Genomic DNA, 27,262 nt, shown 5'->3' with positions numbered 1-27,262 from the left:
CGGGAGCCTGTTCACCAGGTCCCTTGTCTTTGCCTGGACATTGGAGCTCATCCAGCGTCCTGAAAATTTGATTGCTTCTTGTGCCAGTTTGACAGAAGTGCCAGGAAAGCAGACGAAGGTTGGATGAAGTTAGCACGGTAGTGACCCTTCACCTCAGCTGGAAGGCTGTCAGGAGCACGTCCTAGCGCCAGTGGCATGTCATTGAACTCTGAAAGTTGCGTTGAGAGCTCCCCGGGAAGGTGCCGAGGTGAGGGCACAGTCGATGAAACAGTTCGTGTGAGAAGTCAGCAAGTGCGCAGGCCCTCAACGCGTTCTGAGTGAGGGACACGGCCGTTAACAGGTCTGGCGATGCCCTGCACACCTGATGCTAACCCCTGGCGTGGCAACGGGGGACATAACAAGCCGTGTGCCGGGCGCTGTGCGCTAGCAGAGAGTGAGGGAACGGGGGGGGGGGTCGACCATGGATGGGGGGCCATCTCTGGGAACTGGTGAGGGAACGGCACGTGAACAGTTGGGAGAGAGAATTGAGGGAGAGCAGGAGCACAGCAGCCCCCAGGCGGGCCTGAGCTCCTGTACTCGGCGTGGTCAGGGGCCAGCACGGCCCAGCAGCGTCGGGGGTCACGGGCTGGGGTGGGTGGGGGGAGAGCCTTAGGAAGAAACGAGCACAGTTGCCTGGAGGTCATGTGCGTGCACACACATGGACTCATATACGCGTACACACACAGCTCATACGTGCATACATACAGCTCACACACACACAACTCACATCCACATAAACACACAAATACACATACACACCCCACATATAATCATACACACACACATACACATAGTCGCAAACACACACACCCATGCACAAAATACGCAGATAGATACGCACTCTCTGCTTTGCAGCGTGTGGCTCCTGGAGGAGTCCGTGTGCAGCCTGGCCAGTCCAGACGCTTGTCTTAGGTAGAAAAAAGCAATAGATGAGGGTGGATCAGCTGCTGGAAAGCTTTCTTTGCCCTCTCGATTGGAAGTTTGCACGTGGCACGCGGAATCCGCTGTGTGTGATGTAATGAAAGGGTTTGTGTGGATCTTCTTTATTGCTGGTTTTCCTGGGTGTAAAATGGATATGGAAGTATCTGGTCGTCTCGCTGGGCTAGGAGGACGTGTTGAGGTCATGCCCATGGGGCACTGCCCGTAAGGCTTTGGCGTGGAGATGCTCCTTCTGGGAGCCGGCATCGCGCCAGCTGTCATAGATTAAAAAATACTGATTCTGTCTCCTGCCTGTCAGGCCTCTGTGGGTGTTTGGGGCTCTCCAGCTTCTCTTCAGTGCTATAAAGGTTCTGTGTTTTCTTCTGAAAGAGGGTGCCAGTGTGCCCTGAACAGACCATCGTGTCATGCCTTCTTTACCAATAAGGCAGGCAGGGTCACAGGTCTGGAGCACCAGAAGAGGATGTCAGAGAGGACGTGAGAGGGGCTGCTCTCAGGGGCCAATTCTTCTCAGAACTCTGCTCCCTCCTTCCGGCAGGCCTAGGCCAGTTGGTGCTCCAGGAGACGCTGGGGATGAGCCCCCACTGTTTACCTTCTCACAAGCCCCTTTCTGTGCCCTGGTCTATATGCCTCCAGCCCTTGACGTTGGGATCTGCCTGCTCAGAGGCTCTTGGGGGGCATAGAACCAAGGTCCAAGGCAGAAACGTTTTCTGAAATACCCAGTCCCTGTCTCTGCCTGGGAGATGCCTCCTTTCCTACAAGGTTCTTAGATAACCAGGAAGGAGGGAGAACCTCCTGTCCAAAAAGTCTGGTAAGCAGGTGCTTCCTTCTTGTGGAGCTGAAGTCGGCAGCAGCTATTCTGGGTTCTTCCAGAAAATGCTCCCTCCAGGCACGAGGCTTATGAGGAACGGCTCCTACATGCTGGCCAGGTCCTCACCGGCCAGGCCCGTCAGACGCTGCCTCCTCCCCCTGGGTGCAGAGAGCGGCGGGACGGTGGGGAGGTGGCTCTGGTGTGTTCCGTGCCCCACAGCCTGGCTGGGAGTTCGAGCCAGCCGTGCGATCATCTGTGTATGAGGAGGTACGCGGGGCACCTGTGGTCTGGAGACAGGTCCTGCACTGTGGTGTGAGGCTCGCCCGCCTTTGGGCCATGTCCAGGCCCTGCTGGCTGCAAGCACCCTCATGCTTGGGGACCTGGCCCAGCTGGCCGGCGTCTGGGGGAGCTTTGGGACGGGGCTCCTGTCACGGTCATTGGGCCGAGGCGAGGGTTTGATGCCTCTGCACAGTGATGAGCAGATGTCACCTGCGGTGGCGGTGCCAGCACAGGTGCTCATCCAGGACATCTGGGCGACTCTGTGGCAGCCGCGTGCAGCCCTGTTAGCCTCTGCCTCTCTCGTCCTGGCGCCGTGACCCCGGCCCAGTCATGCCACTCCAGCCCAGACTGGCCCTCCCGCCTTCTCCACACAAGTTAGGCCTTCTGATCACCACTCTCCCACTCAGATCCTTCAGGGGTTCCCACACGCCTCAGGCACAGTCCAGATCTCAGCCCCGCCGCCCTGTCTCTTTAGCCACCCCGCACGGCTCTCCTGGTGGCTGGAGCTCTCCTTCCCAGGGGTCTGCGTGTGCCGTTCCCTGCACAGACCCTTCTTTTCCTCATCCCTCGGGCCTCACTCGTCTGGACCCTCCCTCACAGCCTGTCGGGGTCGGACGCTCGTGTGTGCTCAGGCCTGGGTGAGCTCGCTCCCTGTCCCACCCAGAGTGTCGAGGGAAGGGCAGGGATGTGCAGAGCCTGTGAGTGTGGGCAGAGCGCCTCTCTCTTTCACAACACACACACGCCACCTGTAAGCCACGCACACTCCTTGCGCAGGCTCCCTGCAGAGGCGACCCCGTTCTCCGGAGCAGCACTCTGCCTGAGGCCGCGTAGCGGGTGTGGGGGAGTCGGGGGGACCCCAGCAAGCCCAAGGCCACCATGCCGTCACGCTCTGCTCGGCACTCAGGGCACCCTCGGCCTGGCCACGTGTCCGCTGCCCGTGATAGGTGTTGGCTTCTGGAGAGAGTGCCAGGATTGCCGGGGTTCGCTTTTCAAAGTCAGATGCCCCCAGGAGCCAGCGGGTCAGTTGGGGGTGAAGGGGGAAGCCATCTTCCCCACATTGGCAAGGAGCGCACATGCTTTCCTGTCCAGGTCACTCCGCAGTTGAAGGGATCCACGGAGCCCCCGGTGGCCGCCGCTTACCCCTGGACTCGCCCAGGGCTGGATGTCAGGCCTTCTCCCTGTGGCAGTCCAGTGGAGGACCGGGGTCCGTGGTGGCCTGCGGGGCCTCAGCTTGGTGGCAGGCAGAACGTGTGTGCACGTGTCTGTGTGCCAGGGGGGCGGGGATTGGGGTTTTCCGCGGCCAGACGGCAGAGCCCTGAGGGCGTGCGGGGCTTCTCCAGAACGACCGCACCAGAAAGACATTTTTCCGTCCTCTCTTCCTCGTTTAACTCCTGGCTGGCCTACGCACCTGTCAACACTCTTTTTGTGCCCTCAGTGTGCCAGGTGCGCTCCAAGTACAGAGTGTACCGCCGAGGAAGTGGCACACAGCCTGGCCCCCTGAGCTGGCGGTTCTCAGGGGTGGGGGTGGGGTAGAGTCACAACGCAGTTCTGTGCATCCCGGCCCGATGGGTGCTCCGTCCACAGCTGTGTGTTGCTGGGGGAGTGGCACCCGCCCAGCACCCTCACTCCCTCCTGGCATCTGCCATGCTTGTAGACAGAGTCACTGTTCTGTCCCGGCCCTGGGCCCGGCCCTGGGCCTCCCACGGAGGAGAGAGCGGTAAGCGTGCGCAGGTGCCTGGCTGGGGTCCGACTGCTGTGGCGGGAGACACTGGGATGACGTTGGCTCAGTGTGGTGGGCACTTGGGCTGCCAGGGCCCTGTCGCTCCAGTCCTGTAAGGCACTGGGGTCAGAAGCAACATGCAGGAGGTGGGAGAGGAGGAGGCAGGCTCCTGGCAGAGCACCTGGAGGAGGCACGAGCAGCTGTGTGCCGGCTGGATGCAGGGGTGGGGGGCTGGGTCCGCGTCACGGTGCTTGACCCACAGCAGGAGACGCGGGCACTTACACTGCCCGGCCCTGGGCCTGCTGCTGCTTTCAGCTGGAGTCCGCTTACTTTAGATGGACAGTGCATTTTTCTCCTGAGAAACCCGGCCCCGGGCAGGCGCCGTGGCCCGCGGACGCCCTCCTGCCGCAGCAGCCCTTTCCTGGGACGACACGGTGCTTCGGGACGTGCCGGTGAGTGAGCACGCAGGCAGCATCCCGGGACAGGGGAACGGACCGAGGGCGGGCACAGGCGGGAGGAGGGAGACTTGTCAACCACCACGGTCCCGCAGTGAGAGGGACGGGGGGCTTCGGCCAGGGTGGACCCGCCGACCGTAGATAGAGCCTCGAGGACACGCTGGTGGACGGGTGTGGGTAGGGGCTGGGAGGATGCCAGAGGGGCCGTGCTGGAAGGGGGAACTTAAGGCGACCTCGGGACGGGTGGAGCAAGGACGCGTGACGGGAGCCGTTCTGGACACACGCCGCGCCTGTCGAGAGGGTTCAGCCCTGCGGGTGTTAGCGTGCGCGTGCGCGAGCCTCGGAGCCCTCTCCCCAGTCAGGGAAGTGAGCCCACCCGTCACCTCCAAAAGGTACCACGTGACTTCTTTCCCACTCCCTTCCAGGTGACCGCTGGCACGCCTCTGTCGTCACGGGTTAGTGAGATTGTCCGGCCGTTTACGGGAGGGAGTCTGACAGCAGAGGGTGAGGCCCCCGCACGCTGCGTGCGTCCGGTGTCTTCTGTCTGCAGTCGGGCGGGGCCCCGTGGTGCCGACCGGCCCCAGCCTAGTGGTCCGCTTTCCTGCTGGCGGCCACGGGGGCTGTTTTCACATGTCGGCCGACACGGATGAAGCTGCTCTGGACGCGCGTGCAGGTCTTTGTACAGACACGCGCGTTCCCTTCGGTGGGTCGCCTGGGTCGTACGACACACGTGCGTTCAACATCTTTAGAAACCGTCAGACCGTGTTCTGCAGCCACCACGCCACTTGTCTTTGTGCCAGCCCCAGAGCGTGCCCGTCATCGGCACTGGGTGCCGGCAGTGTCCGTCAGAGAGCCCTTGTGAGGGAGGGAGGCGGGGTCTTGCGGTTGCGGTCCGCGCTTCCTCATGACCTTATGACCTCATGACCTCCAGGTCTTCTCAGTGCCGACTGTTCAGACCTTTTGCCCGTTTTCTACGGAGTCTGTGTTCGTGTTGAGTCATAGGGGGCGATTAAGCATTCCGGATGCAAGCCCTTAGTCAGACACGTGTTTTAAGAGGGGTCCGCAAGCAGCTGCCTGGGGGGGGAGGGGGGGCCGTGGGCTCGCAGGAGGCCTGCTGCTCGGGTCATCGTCTGTTTCCCATGTTTCATTTCGGATAGCCTCCGTGGTCGCAGCTTCAAGTTCATGCATCTTTGCTTCTTTGCTCTGGCCGTGTTCGGTTGGCCGTTAATCCTACCCAGAGTACTTGTCATCGCCCGTGTTATCCTTTCTGTGTCCAGAAATTCAATTGGGATCTTAAAAGAAACCTTCCCTGTCTCCGTGACGTGCTCAGTGTTTCCTCCAGTTTCTGCAGCAGGCGGGACTCCGTTGTGACAACCTTCTAACGTTTTCTCATTCTGTCATCTGGCCATTTCGGGGTCCTTTTCCATCAGTTATTTGACTCTTAACAATGACTTGCATTTTCCTCCTTCCTTGAAGGCTTCCAACTAGACACAAGACGACATGTGCTCTGCCTTTTTTGGTGCTGGATGTCTTTGTATGTTTCTAGCTATTCTTGAGCTGTGTTTCTTGGACTCTGTTGGGAAATGATTGAACCTTTTTAGTTCTTGTGTATGTTCTTTGTTTGCTGGGATTCTGGCAGGGTCTCACGTGGAGCTGGTTCTCCTCCCGCTGATGCTGAAGTCCTCGAGTATCGCATCTGATGCCGTGAGTCGTTTCTCCACTCTGGCCAGGGTGACCCTTTTCCCTGCATGAGCCCCAAGGATGGTCCCTGTAACCTTCCCAGGTGGCTCGCCCCACCCTCGGTAGTTAGTGCCCTCGCACCACCCATCCCGGCCGGTGGGGCCCTCGGCAGATCTGTGCAGCGCTGTCCTTGTGGGTCCCCTGCCCCCGGCCCCCCGGCGGAGACTCCCCAACCCAGGGTCTGCTGGGCCCCTCCCTGCATGCAGACTTACCTTGTCTGCTCCCATCCCGGGGTCACGGTGCCGTGTTTTCTGGCGTCCAGGATCTCGAAAGCTGTCACATATTTTATCCAGTGTCCTGTTGTTTGAAGCAGCAGGTAAAATCCGGTCCCCGTTACCCCACCTTGACCAGAGCGGACGCCCCAACTGGAAGTTTTGTTTTGAGGACGTTCCGGGTTAGAGGTCGTGCTCAGACTGGCCGCCCATGGTTGCTGTGTAACGCCGTCTCCCTCCTTACGTGCCTGTGAAGTTCAGTCTGCGCACACGTAGCAAAACTGAGTGAGGTTTGAAATCACTTTTATCTCCCCAGACTTGCTTTCTTCAGCGTATGAAAGCGACGGGCCGTTTGATGGCAGAGAAAGGCAGCCCTTGGCCTTACGTTTTCGTCTGCTCCTTCCGTGGCAAGCCCGGTGCAGTGTGTTTAGGGGTGCATGCCAGCTGCTCCTGACTGGTCCTGCTGAGTTTGCAGTCACATCCCGGCCAGCCACCCCGTGACCACTGGGCCAGGCAGGGCAGCTGGGGTCCCACCCTGCCCCCCGGCACAGGACCACCCACAGAGCCCCTGAGCAAGTCGGGAACGGTGGGTTTCCGGAAGCTCCTGGCTGCGCACGAGAAGAGCAAGACTTGAGCTGCCACCCATGCAGGTTAGAGGGGCAGCTTGGGAGGAGTGCACATCCCCACCCAGGCCGAGCAGAGGTGGGCCTGGGTGTGAGGAAATGGGCCGTGGTCTCGGCAGCAGAGCGCTGGCTCCCTCCTTGCCTGGCGGTTCCGGAGGAGGCACACCAGTCACCACTAGCTGCGCTAACTCAGACTTTGCTTTCCAAGTACGCATGCGCCCCGCACGGTTCTCACTTCCATTTGTTGTGAAAGCTGATGGTGCCCCTGGCTGAGTGGGGACCATGCCCGAAGAGCCCGGTGAACGCCCTCATCCCTGCCACGCACACGCCTGTGTGCCCCCGGTCCGCCCTGCTCCCCACCTGGCGAAGTGGGCTGCTGCCGTTGGTTTTTCCGGGGACGTTGCCGTGGACCTGACTTCTCAGAGTGCCAGTTTACACGCACGTGGGCCATGCATAACGTCAGTGTGTGTCGTGTTATAACGCCCTGCTGCCCGGGGCTTGACCAGGCATGACCACGCCTGGGCCATGCTGGCCGTTCCGAGGGAGCCTCGGTGCACTGAAGGAGGGGAGCTGCCACCAGGTGTTCACGGGGAGGCCCGTCTCTTGGCTGGGGGCCAGATTCATGGCCGGATTTTATAGGAGTGTGTTGTTAAGGGTGAGGTTTCAGCAGGCACGTGAGTCCGAAGCTCCGTTTCTGAACTTACATCCAGTGTGACCCTAATCTTGCCGTTCTGTTTTCTTCACCCCATTGCCCAAGCTGTTCTGAAACAAATTCTGGACGTCGTGACGTTTGGTCCGTAAATGTCTTCGTGTGCGCACGAAGGGTAGGGCCGCTTTTCCTTGCACGGAGGACATTTCGTTACCATGTCAGAGCAGCAATCCGTAGTAACGTCAAACATCCGATCTGTGTTCGTGTTTTCTCCAGTTTCTTACAACTGTTTTTTTAGTGTTTGGATTCAAAGAAAGTCCATGCATCGTGGTTGGTTGACAGGTTTTATAACTTTCTCTTTTTTAACTTTATATCTCGAAATAAAAACTCACCAAAAATTGCAAAAACATCACAGAGAATCCAGTGTCCACTTCAGCCAGCCCCGAGTGGTGACATTGCACACCACTGGGGTGTAAGGGGGTGACGTTGGCACAGTGCTGTTCACCAGGCCACAGACTTTATTCAGCGAGTCCTCAGTCCACAGGCGCTGCTCCTCCTTCTTCCCCCTGCGGTCACACTGATGAAACCAGGCAGCTTCTCCTGTGGTGTCACCCAGCCGTCCTTGTGGTCCAGCCTAGCGTGTTCCTCTGTGTGTCCCGTAAGCTGTCGGCTCTCCTGAGACACTAGTTGGGTCGTGTTCTTCTTATGTGGGGGCAAGACTCGCTGTCAGTGGTGGTGGGCTTCCAGTAGGAGGCTTGCACTCTGGCTGTTGTGACTGGTGTGTGGCCCTCGTGACCACCGGCTGCCCAGAATCGCTGCTTTGTTAGGCGTTGCACAAAGGCTGTATCTCTGCATCCTTCCTGGTCGGTTAGATGGAATACTTCTGTAAAGAAAACCTTCTCCTCTTCAACTAACTGGGCAGCTTGAGAAGCAGGATAAATACTCCATCCTTCCTTTTATTGACTATCTTTCAACATGCAGATTTGTGTTTTTGCCGTTTCCGAAGGTAAACAACCAGGTGTTTTTGTAAAAAGTATCGTTAGATAAAGGTTTAAACACTTTTGCGTTTCAGACCATTGGGTTGTCGTCCTGTACGCTTAAACTGCCCCATCCTCGGCCAGGGAATCTCTTCAGGCTCGTCCACAGTCACAGTGACAGTGACCCTACCAACCTCAGCTGCAGCCCTTTGCCATGACATAAAGGTGCGGCCCTGGAGTCCGTGTGCAGGAGCCCACCTGGCCACTGCAGGGGCACGCACGTGCAGAGGCCACGGTCTGGACATCAGGTGTGCTTTCCGCTTTCCGAGCCAGTTACGTTTTCTTGGCCTTTTCAGTGGACAGAGGCAGAAAAGGTGTGAGTGTGGAGCACACGAGTTCTTACGGCTACTTCAGGTCCAGGTTCAGGGCCTCACCTCCACCTGTGTCCCCCCACCACGAGGCCCTTTCTCCGCCATACCACACCCTTGTGCCCGTCCCATGCCAACCACACCAACAAGAGGAACACAGAAAACAGGGACCACACGTGTGCCGAGGAAGCGGAGGACGGAGCCTCGGGCCCTGTCGGCATGAGCCGGTGCAGCTGCTGCGGAGGACAGCGTGGCGGTTCCCCCAAATACTGCAGCTAGAACGAGCGTGTGACCCCCAGTTCCTCTTCCAGGTATTTACCCAAAGGACCGAGAGCAGGGACTCGAGTGGGTATTTGCACACCCACGTTCACAGCAGCTGAAACACGGAAGTGACCCCGTGTCCACCGACGGACGAGTGGGCGGACGTAGTCCGTCCGCTCCCTGGACTGTCGCTCGGCCCTGATGAAGACGGATGTTCTGCCACCTGCCACCACGTGGATGGACCCGGGGAACGTGATGCTCACGTGTGATCCACTCACACGAGGTCCCTGGAGTCTCTAGATTCCCGGAGACAGAGAGTGGACGGTAGGCGCCGGGGCTGGGGGAGAGGCCGGGGGTCCGTGTTTCACAGGGACAGAGCTTCCGTTTGGGAAGATGGAAAGTTCTGGAGATGGGGGGGTGGGGACGGCCACACAACTGTATGAACGTGCTTAGTGCCCCTGAGCTGCACGCTTAAGAGTCGGTGGAGATGGTACTTTTTAATGTCTATTTTGTCACAGTAAAAAAGAAATATTGATGTTTTTCTAGCAGTTACTTTATAAAGCCTCCAGTCCTATCCTATCATCTTTTGGCTGTTGCCCTTTGGTCCCCTCACGTGAGAAGTGAGAAACGTCATATTAGCTAGAAGCTTCTGCCCACTCCGCTTCCTCCTATACCCCGTGATTTGGAGTGATGTCTGCTGTTCAGTTGTTGGCTCAGTGTTGGTTCTCAAGATAGAATACCCTTGGTGCTCACAGGGCCGCCCCACGGACGTCCTTGTTAGCACTTCGCTTGCGTCCCAGTCTCCCGGAGAGCATGTTCACACCCACGTGCTGGCTTCACAGCAGAGCGTCCAGGCTGGTTGGGCTGCGTGGGCCTGAGAACTGGCATTTCGGGCAGGCTCCCAGGTGATACTGCTGATGCCGGTCTCGGAGCCGCTTGAGAAGCAGTGACATAAGTGCAGAGAGGCCTCGTGGGTGCCGTGGGGCGTGAGCTCGTTTGCAGCTTGTCTGGAGCCTTCACCCAGGTTCGTCCACCTCCACACTGTTGACGTGTGTGGCTGGGTGATTCTCGGGGGGCAGAGGGGCGGCCCTTTTGGCTGTGGGGTGTGGAGCCACAGCCCTGTCCCCTACCCACATCTTCAGATATTGCCAGATGCTCCGCAGGGCAGTATTGCCCCTAGTTGAGAACTCACACTTGAAAGACTGGATGGATGGATATAAAGTCTCTGGCTCACGTTTTCTCACCTTGCGCATCTTTGAGCACACCATAGCTGTCTTCGCTCCGGCAGCCAGAACAGAACACCACAGGCGGGCGGCTCAGACAGCAGACCTTTAGTCTCACGCTTCTGGAGTCTGACATCAAGGTCCCGGGTGATTTGGGTGTTGGGAGGCTGGGGGGAGATGTCTTTCTCTCCTTCTAAGGGCACTAATCCCATCGTGGAGCCCACCCTCACCATCTCATCTACCCCTGATCACCTCCCAGAGGCCGCATGTCCAGACATCATCCCATCAGCAGGTAGGGCCTCAGTGTAGGGATTTGGGGGCGACACCAACATTCCGTCTGTAACAGTGGCCTTCTGATGTAAAGCGATGTTGTTGGAGTCTGAAGCAAACACAGTTTCCCCTGCATGTAAGCTGGTCTTTCTGTGGAAGGAGCCTTTCCACGTTGTAAGTCTGGTGATGGGGCCATGACACCTTGGTGCGGGTGGCTCTGGTTTGACATGTGCCTCTTCGCTATGTGGATCCAGGTCTTTGTTCTTTTAAGTTTACCCACTGCTTTCACTAAAATGCTTTTTCTGTCTTCCTTTGTAACAATTTTTAGTTTTTTTAAAAAATTGGTGTCTAAATTATAGACAGTATCATGCACAGGTCTTAAGCGTACAGTTAAGTGAGTCTTGACAGATGTGAATACCCCTGTAGCTTACACCCTCAAACCCAGAAGGTTCCGTCCTGTACTTCCCAGCCACTTCTCACCATTTCCCTGCTACGTCCCCTCCCAAGACGCGACCGCTATCCTGATTTATTTGCATCAAAGATTAACTTCACCGTTTCTAGAACTTCATATAAATGGAACTGTAGGGTACCTATGTTTTCTTCCTGGCATTTTTTCCCCAGTGTGATGCCTGTGAGGTTTAGCATGTGGATGTGTTTGGTTGCTGAGTGGTATTCATTATGTGCATTTACCATAATCAACCTGTTCTCCTGTTGATGGACTTTGGGGTTGTTCCCGGTGTTTGGCTATTGCGAGCAATGCCGCTGTGAACATTCTGTGCGCCTTTATGTGGATAGATGTGTGTTTTGTTTCTCTTGGATAAATACTTAGGCACGGACTTACCGGTTCATAGCATAGGTGACACATTTCACTTTATGATGAACTGCCGACTGTTTTCTCGAGGAGCTGTGCTGTGTCCTGTTCTCACCAGCAGGGAATCAGAGTTGTGGTCGCTCTGCCTTCATATCGACCCTTGGTGTTGTTCGTGTGTTTAATTTTAGCCAGCCTGGTGGGATCTCGTTGGGAATGGATCTAACGTGCCTTTCCCTACTGACCAGTGATGCTGAGCACTTTCTTTTGTGTTTGCTACTCGGACAGCTTCCTTTGTTAAGTGTGCTGGTCTTTTGCCCTTTTTAAGCCCTGGGTTGTCTTGTTATTGAGTTGTAGCACTGCTGTGTATGGTCCGGATAGCAGTGTTTTGCCAGATACACGTTTGTGAATGTTTTCTCCCAATCTGTGGCTTGCCTGTTCTTAACGGTATTTTGAGTGGAAGGAGTGTGTTTGGCGGTGGGAGGCGGGGGGGTAATTAGATTTTGATGAAATGTGATCAACTTTTTCTTTTATCATTAATGCTTCATGTGTCCTGAGTCATTTTTGCCTGCTCTGAGTGTGGTACAGAACTCCTCCTGAGCTCTCTGTTAGAAGTGCGGTCACTCAGCTTTCGTACTTCAGTCTTCAGCTCGTGCTGAGTTGCCTGTTGTTCATGGTGTGAGGTAGGGGTTGAGGGTTTTTGTTTTTTAATAGGTGTTTACTTTTTGCAGCAGTGTTTATTGAAAAGACTTTCCTTTTCCGTAGAATTGCCTTGACATCTTTGTTAAAGTCCAATTGACCACGTTTATTCTTTTTTTTAATATCTGTTTGTGTTGTTAGTAACACAGTTTCTTGAATACTATAGCTTTAAAGTAAGTCTTGAAATTAGTGAGTCCCCCAACTTGATTCCTTTTCTTGCAAGAATGATTTCATTATTGTAAGCCATTTTACATTTCCATATACGTTTCAGAATCACCCTGTCAACTTCTACAAACACATTCTGCTGGGATGGTAATAGGCTTGTGCTGAATCTGTGTTCAGGTGGGAAAATTGACATCCTAACAGCATCGAGGCTTCTAATCTAGGTTGAGGATAGATGTTCTCGTTTGTTTATGTGTTTAATTTTTCTCAGCAACGCTTTGTGCTTGGTAGCAAGAGGCTCTGTACACTTTAGTTAAATCTATTTCTAAACTTTACAGATTCTGTTGTAAATAACAGTTTTCTAACTTGCATTTTCCATTTGTGTGGTCTTAGTATATCGGAATAAAGTGAATTTTTTTTTTTCAACGTTTATTTATTTTTGGGACAGAGAGAGACAGAGCATGAACGGGGGAGGGGCAGAGAGAGAGGGAGACACAGAATCGGAAACAGGCTCCAGGCTCTGAGCCGTCAGCCCAGAGCCTGACGCGGGGCTCGACCTCACGGACCGCGAGATGGTGACCTGGGGGAAGTCGGACGCTTAACCGACCGCGCCACCCAGGCGCCCCTAAAGTGAATTTTTATATATTGACCTTGTATCATGTGATGTGTTGCTAAATTTATTTTTCAGCTGTAGCAGACTTTTTTTGCAGGTTCCTAGAACTTTGTGTATATACAACCGTCTTATTTCCCAAGCAAGATGTTCTTTTCCATTCTAATATTTCTACCTTTCATTTCTTGTTTGGCCTCATTGCACCAGCTGAGACCGTCCACGCAGTGCTGAGTAGCAGTACTGAGTGAACATCGCTGCCTGGGTCTCAATCTTACCCGCAAGATGTTTAGACTTTTTCAGCTGGATATTTGATCTTCATATTTAGATATTTCCGTAGGCGCCCTTTTCCAGTTGAAAACATCCCCTTCTAGTCCTGGTTTGCTGAGGGTTTATGTGAACATTTTGCCGTGTACTGTTTCTACCTGTACACGAGAATGATCATGTAATTGAGATGATCACTTTTTCCCCCTTTAATCTGTTAATGTGGTGAATTACATTGCTTTTCAGATGTCGGCTAAGCTTAGATGATGAACCTCTCTTGGTTATGCTCTGTTATCCTTTCACATATCGCTGGGTTCGTTTTGCTAATATTTTCTTAGGGAGTTTTGCATCTGTGTTCAAGGAGGATATTGCTCTGTAATTTTTCTTGTGATGCTTGCATTTTGGCCTCGCTGAACTAGCTGGGAGGTGTTTCCTCAGCTATTTTCTGAGAAAGCGTGTGTAAGAATGGTGTTATTTCTTCTGTGGATTTAGTTGAATTCACTCGTAGCCATCTGCTTTTGGCATTTCCTTGTAGAAAGGTTTTTTGAATTTTTTAATCAAATTTTTAATCATAAAGTCGAATTTTATATTTGTTCTTCTGTCAGTTTGGGTAACTTGTGTTTGTAAAGAACTTGCCTGTTTCATTTCTGTTGGCACACAATTGTTCACTGCGGTCCCTGGTCCTCGCAGTGTCTGGGATCTTTAACAACACCTATTTCACCTCTAACATTGGCAGTTTGCACCCTCACGCCCTCCCTCACGCTCTCTCCCCTTTTTGGATCAGTCTGGCTGAGGAATTGATCCATTTTCTTAAGCTTCTGAAAGTTACCTTTGTGGGTTTTTTTTTCCTTGTTTTCTGTTTCATAGACTTCTATTATTGTTATGTCCTTCTTTCTACTTGCTTTGGGTTTAATATGTACCTCTTTACATATTATAACTTATTAAAACTTATAAGTTTTCCCTAAGCCTGGCTTTTTACCTGTATTCTACAAACTTTAATAAGTTATATTTTTATTGTAATCTTTTCTTTTTCACTGTTTAATTTGTTGTTAAGTCTATCCCATAAAAAAGTTTTTTTAAGATTTTTTATTTTATTTTATTTTTGAGAGAGAGGGAGCATAAACATGAGTAGGGGAGGAGTGGAGAGAGCAGGAGAGAGAGAGAATCCCAGGCAGCTCCATTCTGCCAGCGCAGAGCCCAACGCAGGGCTTGGTCTCACAACTGACCCTGAGGTCACAACTTGAGCCGAAATCAAGAGGATGCTTAACTGGGCCACCCAGGCACTCCCCCCCCCCCCAATAAAATTTCATTCTAGATGTTCTATTTTTCAGTTCTAAAAATTTCTGTTTCTTCTTTTTTTCAATTTATAATATTAGAGTCCTAATATTTGTGCTCATTATGTCCATCCTTTCCTGTGAATCCTTGAATCATTGAACGTATGATGCACCTTTGTTGTGTCTGGGTCTGTTTCTGTTGACTCTTATTTTTCCTGGTTATGGGTTACATTTTTTACTTCCTCACCTGTCTCTGTGTGTATGTGTGTGTGTGTTGGACATTGTGGTGGCTAGTGTTATTAGAGCTGGATTTTGTTGTTCTTCCTTAAAGAATGCTGTGCGTATTCCAGTATGCGGTTCATGTGCTGTTGGTTCAACAGGAGCCTTTTGAGGCTTGGTGAAGCTTTATTAGGGCAGGTCTAGAGAAACCTCCTTCTGAGGCTACTCTAACCTTGCTCCTGGCATGGCTTTGGGTGGAGGCCCCATGGAGCCTCACTGGAGCATCCTCCGTCTCTACTTGGGAGCAGGATGCCTGTTTTCTGCCCTTGCAGCCTTCCAGAACACCCCTTTGGCTTGCGGCTCCCCATAGCTGCTCTTTGCCAGGCCCCGCATGCCCTCAGCCGAGTGCTTGGCCAAAGGCTTACCTGGCTCTGTCCTTCTGTCTGGAGTCCCTTCTCTGGGCAGCCCAGCCCCTCTGGTACCCTACCCTGCACATTCCAGCAGCCCAACAGCCCCACCTTCAAGCCTTGCCTCCGTCCAAGACTGCGGGGCCTGCGTGGGCTTAGCCTTTCCGCACCCCAGCCTCCAGCAGGTAACTGATGTCTGCTCACCCGTGGGTCCCCTGCTCTCAGGGGCACCGTCCTGAGCTGCCGGCTGCCAGCATGGCATGTTGTCCAGCATCCGAACAGTTGCTTCGTGTATTTCACCCAGTTTGTGGCTGGTGGCCGTCGAGGAGGCCAGCCCAGCACCTGGCCAGCCCTGCTGCCATGGAAGTGAGAGTGTCTTCACTCGTCTTTTGTTTAAAAAACTTTCCGCCCTGCACTTCCAGCCTTGTTGGCTTTGTGCTCCTTCTGGTGTACACTGCATGTCAAAAGCTCTGATTTCTGGTTCTTATTCTGAGTTCTTTTGCCTCTCTCATCTTCCCTTTTTTTGAGTCACTTTGTCTCTGAGATTGTCTAATTTGTTGGGTTACAGTTTTCAGCTGTTTTGTGCGTGTGTGTTTCTGGGGTGTTCTGGTTGTCATCGGGGGGCTTCTTATTCTCTCTTATTTTCTTGTTTTCATTGGACTCAACCATGAAGCTTTTCCATTTGCTTTTATTTATCTATTTATTTATTTTGAGAGAGAGACCATGCGAGTCAGGCAGGGGCAGAGACAGGGAGAGACAATCCCAAGCAGTCTCCATGCTGCCAGCGTAGAGCTGATGTGGGACTCCCACGAACCGTGAGATCATGACCTGAGCCGAAACCAAGAGCCAGATGCTCAACCAGCTGAGCCTCCCCCACGCCCCGGAGCTTTCCTGCACCTTCAGCAGGGGTGCCGGGCTGTTCCCTTTGCTGCCTTCACAGCACGGAGCTCCTTCTGCTGTGGTTTTGACAGAGTGATTCATAACCTGTGGCTGCTCAGAGTTGTCTCACTGTTGCAGGGGGAGCTTATAGACAAGCCAGGGAGGAGGCTGGAGTAATGCACAGGTGACAGACGAGAGTTGGAGGCATCGGGATGAACACGTGTGTAGCATAATACGCACGCAGACGTGTGTAGGTGAGCACACACACTTTGCTCTGTCAGCAGAGAGGACCTAGGATAGGAAAGGGCCACCCAAGAGCCAGATCTTGGGTTTTTGTTTTCTCCTTTGGAAGAGACCAAGGCTTCTTGGAGAAATGACCAGTTCTAACACAGGGCAGGGAATAGAGAAAGATGAGCTGGTTTCAGCTGCCCAGCCTGCTGGGGCCCCGACCAAGCAGGTGGTGTCATCCCTTCGCGGAGGCTCCACACCTCACCTGCCCGGGGCTGCGTGGCCATCCTGTCGGCATCCCTACCCTGGACAGACAGCAAATGAGTGTGGTGCCTGAGGTCATGCTGACTCCCAGGGTGGCAGTGGGGACGCCATCCTGCCAGGGCAGGAGAGGCTTTTTTCGTCCTGCCTCACAGGTGACTGGAGCTCTGCTGGCGGTGTCCTCAGCTGTGCCCGGGCAGAGGTTGCCTTTCGCTGTCACTGAGCTGTCCTCTTGGTGGTTTTGGAGTTGCCACTGGGTTGAACTTGGACAGATGAGAAGGTCGGCAGGGCCCTTTGTGGGATGTGGCCTTGGTGGGCGGAGGGCAGAGCTGAGCCTGGGCATATGGGTGCAGGGGCCTGGCAGACCTGTGGCTGTGCTCCATGCTGGCTGGGGCTTGTCAGCGGGCACGGGGAAGGGCTGTCACTGTCACTGTGGTTGGAACTGAAACCAGGGTTGAGCAGATGTTTGATTTGTCAGTACTTTGTGGCCTCCTGCGTATACAACAGCTACAGAGAAGTTCTTGGGCACACAGCTTCTTTCACCCTCCTAGGAAGGTGTTCTGGATGTTTTATCCAGGTCTGCCCTCCAGGAGCAGCCTCTGCCCAGTGCAAGCTCGGTGATTGCCCCGGATGCCCTGGAAGCCAGCCAGCTTTATCTTTCCAAGGCTGTTTGAGTGTCGGTGCGCCACAGGCTTGTGCCCATGCTCTGCAGGTGTGCGGTCAGCCTGTCTCCCCACCCCCACCCCTGCCCCAAGCCATGCCTCCACCGGTTTCTTGTCTCAGCTGGGCTGGAGTCAGGCAGGGGCTGTGTGTTGGCCCCAGGAGCACATGGGGCAGACCTTCTGCCTGCTCTCTGTCTGAAGGGCCATGTGGTGCCACCCTGGGGCCTCGCTGATGGGTCCTCCCAAGGGCTGTGCCCCTCCCCGCAGCAGTGGCCTTGCCCCACACAGCGCCCGCAAGGCGCCACTTTGAAAAGGCCATCGAGACACTCCCTCACTTAACCAGACTTGGCCAGCCTTCGCCTGTAAAAGGAGCAGCTGTTCCTTTCTACCAGGCCAGAGTCCTCCTTTCTCTCCCTGCGTGTCCTCATTGGCTGGTCTCCGGGAGGGAGGGAGGGAGGGAGGGAGGGAGGAGAGAGCAAGGAGGGCGCGGCTGTCCCGTGCCAGTGCCGCGGCTCCTGCTTTCCCTCCCCGTGTCTGCACTGCCCCGTCATGCTCGGAGACCACAGCAGTCTCCCCACAGACCGAGCTCTGCTCAGCCAGCCCCCCAAAACTGGACTCAGCTGCAAAATGGTGCTTCAGGCAGTCGGCAAAGTGCTCAGGTGAACGGGACGGGCCAGTGGGGGTGGTCTGACCGTGCCCAGTCCATATCCCAGGGTTCAGCCTGCGGAGCAGTGGTGGTAATCGTCTGCTAAAGTGCCGGTGGCAGGCAGCCGCTGGCAGGGCATGGGGCGGCCAGCTGGATCTGGTCGGGAACTTTGTTTGGAGTCCAGTCTTCCCTAAATGCCTGCACTTCCTGCTGCTTGTGGGAGGCAGCTCGCTCACTTGACAGAGTGGCCCCGGAGGATCTGGATGAGGACAGGGGGCCCACCAGTGACCCACCTCCCTCTTGGTGGTTAACCACATTTGTGACCATGGAAGTCCTGCCTTGCCCCCTCCCGAGCCTGCCGGACAGGTGCTTCACCCCCGGTAGGGTGTCCTGCCTGTTGGCCATAGGCAGGATGACCGGATCCTGTCCATGAGTGGCCTTGTCCAGAGACCTGACGTGGGCCACGGCTCTCCGCTGTGTGTGTGTGGGGGGGTGTTGCCAGAAAAGCCATTTTTGCGAGCTGTTTAAATTTATTTTTCTGACCTGCAGAAGGGTTTAGAGAAAGCCAGTGCAGTGCATGTCTGCGTCAGAGTAGGTCTGTTTCGGGCGTTGGGTAGAGCAGGTGCGGCCTGCCGTGTGTGAGAGAGCCTGGGGCCGGGAGCGGGCTGGAGCGGCCAGGAGGGCCAGTGAGCAGCAGTGGCCTTCCTGACCCCCAGAGATGGGCTGTTCTGTGCTCTCAGGGGTTAGGAGCACAGCCAGAGTCCGTGCCCAGAACATGTCACAGTCGAGACTCAAATCCAGTTTTCTTCAGTGTAATCATCTTACCTTTGCCTGAGACTTCAGTGGGTCATAACTTTTAAAACTCAAAGCGAGTGCCTCTTGCTTTTCTGTTCTGTCTTTAGCTGTAACTAAACTAAGCAGGCCTCTTGGGTGAGGGTGTGACTGCTGGTGGTCATCGCGGAGTGACCGATCCGACCTTCCGTGGGCACCTCTGCTTTCGACCCCCCTCTTCCACAGCGGCTCACGAGTGTGCCGCACAGGGAGGACCCCGGCGAGTTACAAGTAGAAACCAGAGATCCAGCCCGTTAGCTGCCCAAAGCTGTCCTTCTGTCACATTAAGGTGTGAGATTTGGAAACGTGGCCAGGTTGTGGGTGCTCTCCTCCAGAAGTTTGGCTCAGATCCGGAGCAGCGCCCGTCCCTGGCCTTGTGCAGGGACCACGCAGGTGCCCACGTGCGTGCCATGGTGAGGGCCGAATGCTGAGGCGGGCTCCACAGAAGACAAGAGGCAAGACCGACTCTGCTGAGTCTCTGCGTGCACTTGTGGCAGACTGGAGGCCGAGCCATTCTCACGGCGGGGGGAGGTGGGCCTGGGAGGACCTCACAGTAGAGGTGACGACTCAGCCAGATTAGAGGAAGAGCACTCACTTCACAGAGTAGCAAGAGTTAACGTTGAACTCTGAGCAGTGGCCACACCGTGGCTCAGACAGCACTCGGGCACCTGGCGCATGTGGACGCTGGGTCCGGGGTGTCTGCGTGCTTTTCTCAGTCTGCCGTGGCTTTTCCCCTCTCAGTGGGTCTCTTGTTCTGTAGGGGATACGAAGGCTCGTGAAAGCTTGCTCTGTTCGGGGGTGCGGACCGCCGGGCAGTTAAACCGAGGAGGGAGACGCCCTGCGGGTCCCTCTCGGCAGCCTCAGGCTGGCCGTGGCCTGTGGGGACTCGGGGGTCCCATCCCAAGCTGGGTCTTCCCAGCTTTTGGTTTCCAAGGCTCGGTGACAAGAAGGGGGTTACAGGGGCCCCAGGGCCAGTGAAGACCAGCAAGGATGCGATTCAGGAGGGGCGTCTCCACACCTCACGGTGGTTTTCGGGCCCCACGCCAGGCCCGCCACGTCACAGTCTTGAGGGGAGGCAGTGCTGCTGAGCCCCAGTACTTTCACTGTCCCGGGGTTGAGGGGCTTGTGGGAGGAAGGTCCCCTGTGTGTCTGGCCCTGGTCGCCGGCCCGTGTGTGCCCTGGCCGTGTGGGGTGACAGGGCTGTCAGTGACGTCCCTGCCGAGCCTGCGCCCTTACCGCCGTCCCAGGAAGGAGGTCGGTGCGTTCCTGTGCCCTCGGCCCGGAGGCTGCCCTTGCTTCCCCCAGCATGCCGCCCCAGGTGGCGGCGTCTGTCAAGCCTGCGCCCGGGAGCTGAGCCTCTGAGCCCGTGTGCCTCCCTCCTGCACGAGGCTGCCGTGGGGGGCGGTGGGCTGGGCCCAGGGCGGTCAGCACCCACTTGTGCTGCTCTCTCCATGCGCCCCTGCTTTCCCAGACCGCTTGTCAGCACCGTCTGTGTCCGTGCAGCACTTCCTGGGGGCCTCTACATGCCACAGGTCCACCGTTCACACACCCGCAGGTTCCTCGTGATTCTGCTCCCCCACCCCCAGACCTTTGGCCTGCATCCCGGGAGGCTGCCTCTAGATGGGGCTGCCTCGGTCATCGTGTCCCCTCCTCCGGGGTCTCCATGCTTCCCTTGACTTTCCACGGGGTCCCTTCCTACACCTGCCCTGCCTCCTCCCAGCCACATCCTTAGCCGTCTCCGGGTACCAGCGTCCAGTGAGCACTTCGGGGGCCAGACTGGGGCCCAGTAGGCTGAGCAGGACTCTGAGGAAAGAAGGGGTCTCCCTCTGTCCTGCCCTTCTTCCCCTGGCTCTCTCCCCTCGCCAGGCGCTGCTCTGTGCCCGGGGACCACCAGCCCCTTGCCCCAGCATGGCTGAGGGCTTGAGGAGGCCTCCCGTGTTCAAACCTCACAGCTGCTTGTTGCTCCTTTCGGGTGTGGCCGGGCAGCCAGGGCATTACCGCGTCTGCCCGTGGGGGCCAGCCCTGTGCGTTGTTGAGCTGACTGCTGGTCGCATCGGCATGGGACACCCAGTGTCCCCTCAAATCCAGCCCCAGGTGTTCTTGGGCAGCTGGGGCTTCCTCACGGTGTGTCTGTGTCCCTAGGGCAGACTCCTCTCCTGTGGCTGACAGATGCCTCCCAGCCTGTTGGGCAGGCATCACCACATGGATGGGTTACATGTCATTGCCAGGCTACACAGAACAACCTCGGGAGCCTTCCTGGTGGCACCAGTGGTGTGACATTGGAAAGGAAGTGTGTCAGGCCAAGCATGTGGGCAGAGGGACATGTGTGGAGTATGGGGACTCCTGCAGAGGTGGGACAGGTCATCCCAGGACACTCCACAGGTGCCAGCCGTAGTGGAGGGTGCACGGTGAGGCTGGCGGGCAGGCACCCACTGGGGTGAGGAGACACCGGGAAGACGTGCTCCATAGGGCCTGGGCCCCTCCCAAATGGATGACCAGCCTCGGAGCGCAGCCGCTGGACCCGGAGCAACGTGCAGGGTTCCGTCGGGGGCTCTCTGCCTGTGCCTGTGCCTGTGGCCATACTCTTCCCGAGGTCCCGGCAGGCCCTGTGGCGAGCCGAAGCCTGTGTCCGCCTTCTGGTCCCTTCAGTGCAGCTCCGTGCCGGGGCCTCAGACTTTCACTGTAGCTGTGGGCGTCCCAGCGAGCAGTAGGGGGGAGAGCCAGACAGGAGGAACCCAGCCGTGTGGTCCCTGGGCAGACCCCTGGGCCTTGGCCAGACAGAGCCGGCTCCAGAGCCCAGTGCCCGTGGGGTGGGGAGCACAGGGTCTCGTTTTCTCCACCGATGTGGCCATGGGGACAGAGGACAGGTACCAGCACGGTGTCGCATGTAGCAGCCTGTTCTACCTCGAAGGCCACGAGGTGTTTTCTGAAATCTTGCGCCTGCTGCTGTTGGCGGCAGAGGAGTGGGGCTGGGTCAGGGCCACTTGTTGGCCAGAGCGGCCAAGTGTCTTGGCAGTGGACGGGACACAACTTGGGGCGGGAGGGACCTGTCGTGGCTGGGCTTGTGGGCCCCTCCTGCACAGGCCCTGCCGGCACGGAGGCCCTGCGGGTCCCCAGATGAGCCCCAGACACGCTTGTGCCTTCGTGCTGCGCCCTTTGGGTCAGAGCCCATTGTCTGCTGTCTGCTCGTGGGACTGAGGGGAAGAGGACTCGGTCCAGGGGTCCCAGGCCAGCCCTGGGTGGCAAGGACAGTGAAACCAGGGGGAACCGGCTTGGAGAGGTGGAGCTTGGCGGGCCTGCTCTGCATCTGCCTGTTTGTTGCAGGAGGACAGGTTCAGACAGCAGCAGGTGAGAAGGGCGAGGAGGCCGAGGCCTTCTGACCACGCGGGTCACAGCCCACATCCTCCCGGGGCTGCCTGCCTGGCCCTCCGCGACTCGGCCCACAGGGGCTCCCAGGCTCCCCTAGAAATGGACTCGCCAGCATGAGGGCGCCACACCCTTCCTAAGGCAGTGTCCGCGAGCGGGCCCGTGTGTGACCCCAACGACTTCCTGCACCACACCGGTTCCTGCCGCTCCTCCCATGTCTGCTTCTGATGCGTGGTCCTCGAGTCACTTGGTGACATGGCTCCTAAATGGCAGGGCAGGGAGGTGCTCAGACAACTGGCTCTTGCCCCATCCCTACATGTGTGATCATAGGACCCTCTAGACCCGGGGATCGAGGCCCGGCATCTGTGGTCGTAGCCGGGTGAGTCAGCGTGAGGCGCGGGCAGGTGTGCGCGTAGAGCACAGGTGAGGGGTTGGGGTCAGATGGGGCCTAGATGCAGGGTGGAGAATGTGCCCAGCAGGTGGATGTTCGGTGGTGGGGGTGGGGGTGGCCGGAGCAGAGCTGCACGGGTTGAAGTGCCTCCCGTGGACTGGGCCCTCGTGCCTGGCACTCTGGGCACAGGAGATCTTCCAGGTGACGCAAGGCTTTCTGACAGGGTGGCATGTGACTCAGTAGCAGAGACTAGGGTCAGGAGAAGGGCAGGGGGCAGGGAGTGAAACGGCCCTTCCCACGACCTGCTGGGGCATCTGAGGGCAGCAGCAGAGCTCCTGGGCTCCCTGAACCCTTCAGGACCCGGTCTCCCTCGACACATTCTGGGGAAGGGTGGGAGCCTCGCTCTCCGAGGCCAGGGGACCACAGGGCCCTGTGAAGCGCATGTCCACACTTGTCCCCAGTGAACAGCCCCACCCCACAGTCCCCTGGGCAGGGACCCCTGCAGTGCTCACTGCAAGTGTGTGTGTGGGAGAGAGACAGAGACCTTCACGCCTGTGCTCCAGCCTTGGCCTGCTCAGGCAGGGCTCGGAGCTCCGGTCGGGGGGGTCTGTCCCGCCCTGTCCCCAGGACGCTGTGGCCCTGCGTGGCATTGGCCACTCCCAGTGGTGCACCAGGAGGCTGAACACACGTCGCCTTTTAAGGAGAAGATTTGCTGAGAAGCTGAGGGAAAACATCTCCCTGGCATTCGGGGAACATATTTCCTTCCTGTTTCTCTTAAATAAACCACCAGCGACTTTTCAAAACAAGAAGAAAAGGACAAGGTCAGGGAGCTGCAGAGACCTTTCCCCCCTGCTCCTAGCAGGGCTGGCAGGGGGAGGGATGCACAGGGAGCTGAGTGCCCCGAGCCGTCGGGACGGCAGTGTTCAGCTCCGCCACCACGAGGCCATGCCCCCGCCGAGGCCCACGGCGCAGTGAGCCGGTCTGCCGCTCCTTCCGCAGGCACCACAGCCCTTGAGGGTGTGAGCGGGTGCGGCCTGGGCATGCGTATGCTGGGCCCCGAGTCCAGGTCCTGCCCGCCTGCCCCCCCACCTCTGCGGCCCAGCCAGCACGGCGACCACAGCCCCCCAGAGTTTGCAGGGGGCCAGGTGGAGGAGGGTGGTCCTTGGTGCAGTGGGCTCATGGCCATCCTGACGGGAGTGCCTGCTGGTTTGCCAGGGCGGGCACGTGCCCACTCCGGCCCCTCACCCCCACAGAGCAGGAGGTGGATGGGCTTGCGTCCCCTGGGGTTCTGGCCCTCAGGCCCGTGGCCGCTCCGGGGACGGGGATGATCCCTCCTTGAGAGTTGATGGCCACGGTGGCCTTTTCTGGTCAATAAGACTTCATGACGAGCAGTCTGTCTTCCGTGGGTCACAGTGTTTGCCGTTAAAGAATTCAGTTCAATTAAGAGTCAAGCAACTCATTCGTGCTTTTAAGCATTTCCCTTCAGTTTCTCAAACTTTCCCCCAGGAGCCCAATTCAAAAATTGGGGATTTCCTACAGGTGCAGGAGGATTGCAGCGTCGCTCTGAGCTGACTGCTAGATGGCGGGAGGCCCCCCTGCCCCCTCCACATTGGGTGGTTGCTGCCCAGAAGGGGGAAGGGCCGTGTCTGCACGTGGCCCTCCCCGGGGTCCTCTGCCCTGAGGCGTGTTTGCCCAGCGTGGGCTCCGGTGTGACAGATTCAGTGACTTCTGACAAACCCACCCTGGGCCACCGTGTTGGTCACGTGTCTCTCGTGAGGACGTCCTGTCTTATTTGTGTACCCAGTTCGCACACACCATGACCCTGGCTCCGGCCTCTGGGGCAGCTGGTGGGAGGCTGGTTCTGAGGCTAAGGACTCCCCCACCAAGGAGGGGCCCCCTCAGCACCAAGAACTTTTGGTTCATGGGGCTTAGCTACTGATGCTCATTGGATTTGAATAAAAACAAAGACATCTCAAAAAAATGTATTTAGTCCTATAAAAATAGCTATAATAAACCTATTCTGTTTTGTATGACAGCATATTGTTTTGGAAAAGAACTATTTTCAAAACAAAAAAAAAACCTTTTGGTGCAAAGCGGTAGTTTGAGCAGATTTCCCTCTGCCCCTGCCTGGAACCTGCACCGTGTGCTTGGGACGGAGCCCAGGGTTGTGCAGGGGGGACCCTCATTTGTGTCAGTCAGTGCTCTGTAACGGTGGGCCGCTGGACCATCTGCACAAAAGGACCGGGGCCCAGGCCAGGGACGCTCTTCCCTGGGTCCCACCTGGTGGCCCTGGGGGCCAAGATGGCTGCAGTGTCTACACATGGCGGGTGGAGCCTGACTAGCCTGGCCGGCGCACCTCCTTCAGCGGGCCCAGAGCGGCCTGTGTCCCCTCTCGTGTCTCTGGGCCAGCTCGTGGCTTCCGTGCCAGCATTTGTCTGCAGTGACCCTCTGCTTCCTTGTCTCTGGCAGGAAGTGACCCTCTGCTCTCTCTTCTCTGGCAGGAAGTCTAAAGCAAAGCCCAATGGAAAGAAACCTGCCGCGGAGGAGAAGAAGATGTACCTGGAGCCGGAGTACGCCAAGTCCAGAATCACTGACGTTGGGTTCAAGGAGCTGGTGGTGCTGCCCCGGGAGATCGACCTCAACGAGTGGCTGGCCAGCAACAGTGCGTGTGGGCACAGGGTGGGGAAGGGCGCCATGGCGGCCGCAGGTGGTCGCCTCCTCCAGGCCTCCCCACAGCTGGTGGCCGTCCCTGTAGTGCGCTTGGGGTGTCCACCACACGGGGACCCAGCGCAGGTCCTGGCCGTGCCGGGGAGTGTCTGTGGGGTGGGAGTGCGGCCGCAAGGCCAGCAGTGCCCAGGTCATGGGAAGGCCGTGGCCCATGGGACAGGGGGGTGGCTTTCACCTCCACCTGCTGGGCAGGCCTGGGGCTCAGGGCTCACAAATTGCGTGCCTGCCCCACCCCTTGCGGAGGGGACTCAGCTCGATGGCCCCTGCCTGTCTGCCCAGCTTGGCACCGTCCAAGCAGACGCCCAAGCCCGCACAGCAGTGGCTGGTGGCCGGCTTCCAGGGCTGGTGCTGTGCGCTGGGACATGGGTCTCTGGTCTGCGGTAGGTGCTGGCTGCCCCAGGGTCCAAGGAAAGGAGGCTGTTCCTTGTGGACGCAGTGGTGGGTTTCACGCCTGCCCCTTCTCTTCTCTTCTCTTCCAGCCACCACGTTTTTCCACCACGTCAACCTGCAGTACAGCACCATCTCTGAGTTTTGCACAGGAGAGGCATGCCAGACGATGGCCGTGTGCAACACGTGAGTCGCTGCCTGGCTGCAGCTCAGACCCTGGACCCTCTCACTGCACCCGTGCAGGGTCTCCTGATGGCGTGGGGTCCTCCTCAACGGCATCCTGGCCGGGGCTGCGCCTCCTGTCGCTGTGGGGCAGGGACACCAGAAGCAGAGCCCAGCCAGGGCAGGGCACTCGGCAGTGTGTGGTAGGGGGGTGTCCGCGGTACATGCCTGGCTTGGTTTCCTGAAATGTCAGAGCGTCATGAAGCTGCAGGCACTTCTCTGCTTTACTTAGTGGTCCAGTTGAAGGATGGCTCTTTTCTTTTTTGAGAGAGAGAAAGAGAGAGATCGTGCGCGCAAGTGAGATAGGGATGAGAGAATCTTAAGCAGGCTACGTGCTCGGTGCAGAGCCTGATGGGGGGCTCGCTCCGTGAGATCACGACCTGAGCTGAAATCAAGAGCCAGCCGCCCGACCAGTGGCCGCCCAGGCCCCCGAAGGACAGCTTCTCCTGAGAGCCCCTGCTCTGTGTGGAGGGGGTGATGGGGGACGGCGAAGGACTGGGCGCCTTCCTCACTGGCAGGTTTTGTGGGGCTGGGACGGCTTCTCCGTGAGTTTTCTGTGGGCCTGGGTGCTGGTCACTCTCTTCCGGAAGCGCGTGCACATTCGCGCCCTCAGCAGGGAGGCACCCCACTGGACTTGCAGCAGCTCTGACTGGGGTGTGGGCGGGAGGGTCCCTGCACAGTGCGGGCTGGCCCCCTGACGGCAGAAGGGATGGAAGGGGCTTCGAACAAGAGGCGGGGTGTGCTGGGGCTCAGCCTAGGGCTGTTGGGACCGAGGACGAGCGCGGAAGCTCCTTTCTAACGCCTCCTTTTTGTTACCGGGGCTGCAGGTCAGGGGCTGATGGCAAGCGTACATGAGCCGCTGGCCCCTGCTGGCGAACACACATTTGCTGTGCTGTCCTGAGCCCATCCTGCCGGCAGAGCTGCTGGCCAGGCTGCTGGGCACAGACCCAGCTCAGTCATAGGCAGGCTGAGCTGGCTCCTAGCCCTGCCAGGCCCTGCTCTCGTGGCCCCAGCAGGTCACAGCTCAGGGCTGGGTCACATGGGAGCAAACGTAGACAATGTACACTCTCCACTCTGTCACCCAGAAAGAGCCACCGACGGGAGCCCAGGCATTACATGTGTCCCCCCTGGCCACAGGCAAGGGTATCTCGGGGCAGGTGGGGCAGGTCGGCTTGAGGCAGGAGGACATCGATGTGGGAAGGAAGCGCCCTCGCTAGAGTGACACCAGCGGCAGGTGCTGGAGGCGGGCGAGGACACTGCTTGAGAGCCGTGTGTGTGGTGTGCTCAGTAGGATGCTTGCTGGCTCGGCCTGACCAGGCAGCGTCAGAGGTGACCGGTAGGGTGGGCGGGTGGGGAAGCCGTTCCCCACTGCCCCCGTGCGCCCTTTGGCATCACCGTGTTTGAGAAGAGACTCCTTGAGACGGCGTAGGGCTTGGTGTCGGGCAGACCTGCGCCCGGATGTTGGCGCTGCTGTGTGAGACTGGGGATCTGGGGAATGTTGAGCCCACTTCTCTTCATTCTTCTCGACCTTCTGTGGCTCCTTCACAGGGTTTTTACAGACTCACAGGACCTGGTGTGCTCTAGTGCCTTCCTAACGGTTGTTTGATACCGAATTAGTTTCAGAGAAAAAGGCAGGTTTGCCAAAGGTCACCCCACAGA

The 27,262-nt window shown here is 57.3% G+C and overlaps 1 protein-coding gene across 3 annotated transcripts in view; it reads left to right on the top strand.

The window, feature by feature from the left end:
- The window catches only part of MOB2 (MOB kinase activator 2), a 75,427-nt gene that overhangs the window by 41,520 nt on the left and 6,645 nt on the right, over nt 1–27,262 (top strand). Inside the window, exons 1-3 of one of the 3 annotated variants that reach the window (XM_086676568.1) lie at nt 17,536–17,692; nt 24,769–24,929; nt 25,474–25,567. In XM_086676568.1, the coding sequence (XP_086532694.1) occupies nt 17,583–17,692; nt 24,769–24,929; nt 25,474–25,567 (365 nt within the window). In that variant the 5' untranslated portion in view covers nt 17,536–17,582. Of the gene's footprint in view, nt 1–17,535; nt 17,693–22,003; nt 22,256–24,768; nt 24,930–25,473; nt 25,568–27,262 lie in introns of those variants that run through there. The other 2 variants (XM_086676567.1, XM_086676570.1) reach the window with 2 other exon arrangements.

This window comes from Puma concolor, chromosome D1, assembly GCF_028749965.1.
Source record: "Puma concolor isolate L17-30 chromosome D1, mPumCon1.1.hap2, whole genome shotgun sequence".
Lineage (NCBI taxonomy): Eukaryota > Metazoa > Chordata > Mammalia > Carnivora > Felidae > Puma > Puma concolor.
This window is presented reverse-complemented; position numbering and strand designations above follow the sequence as displayed.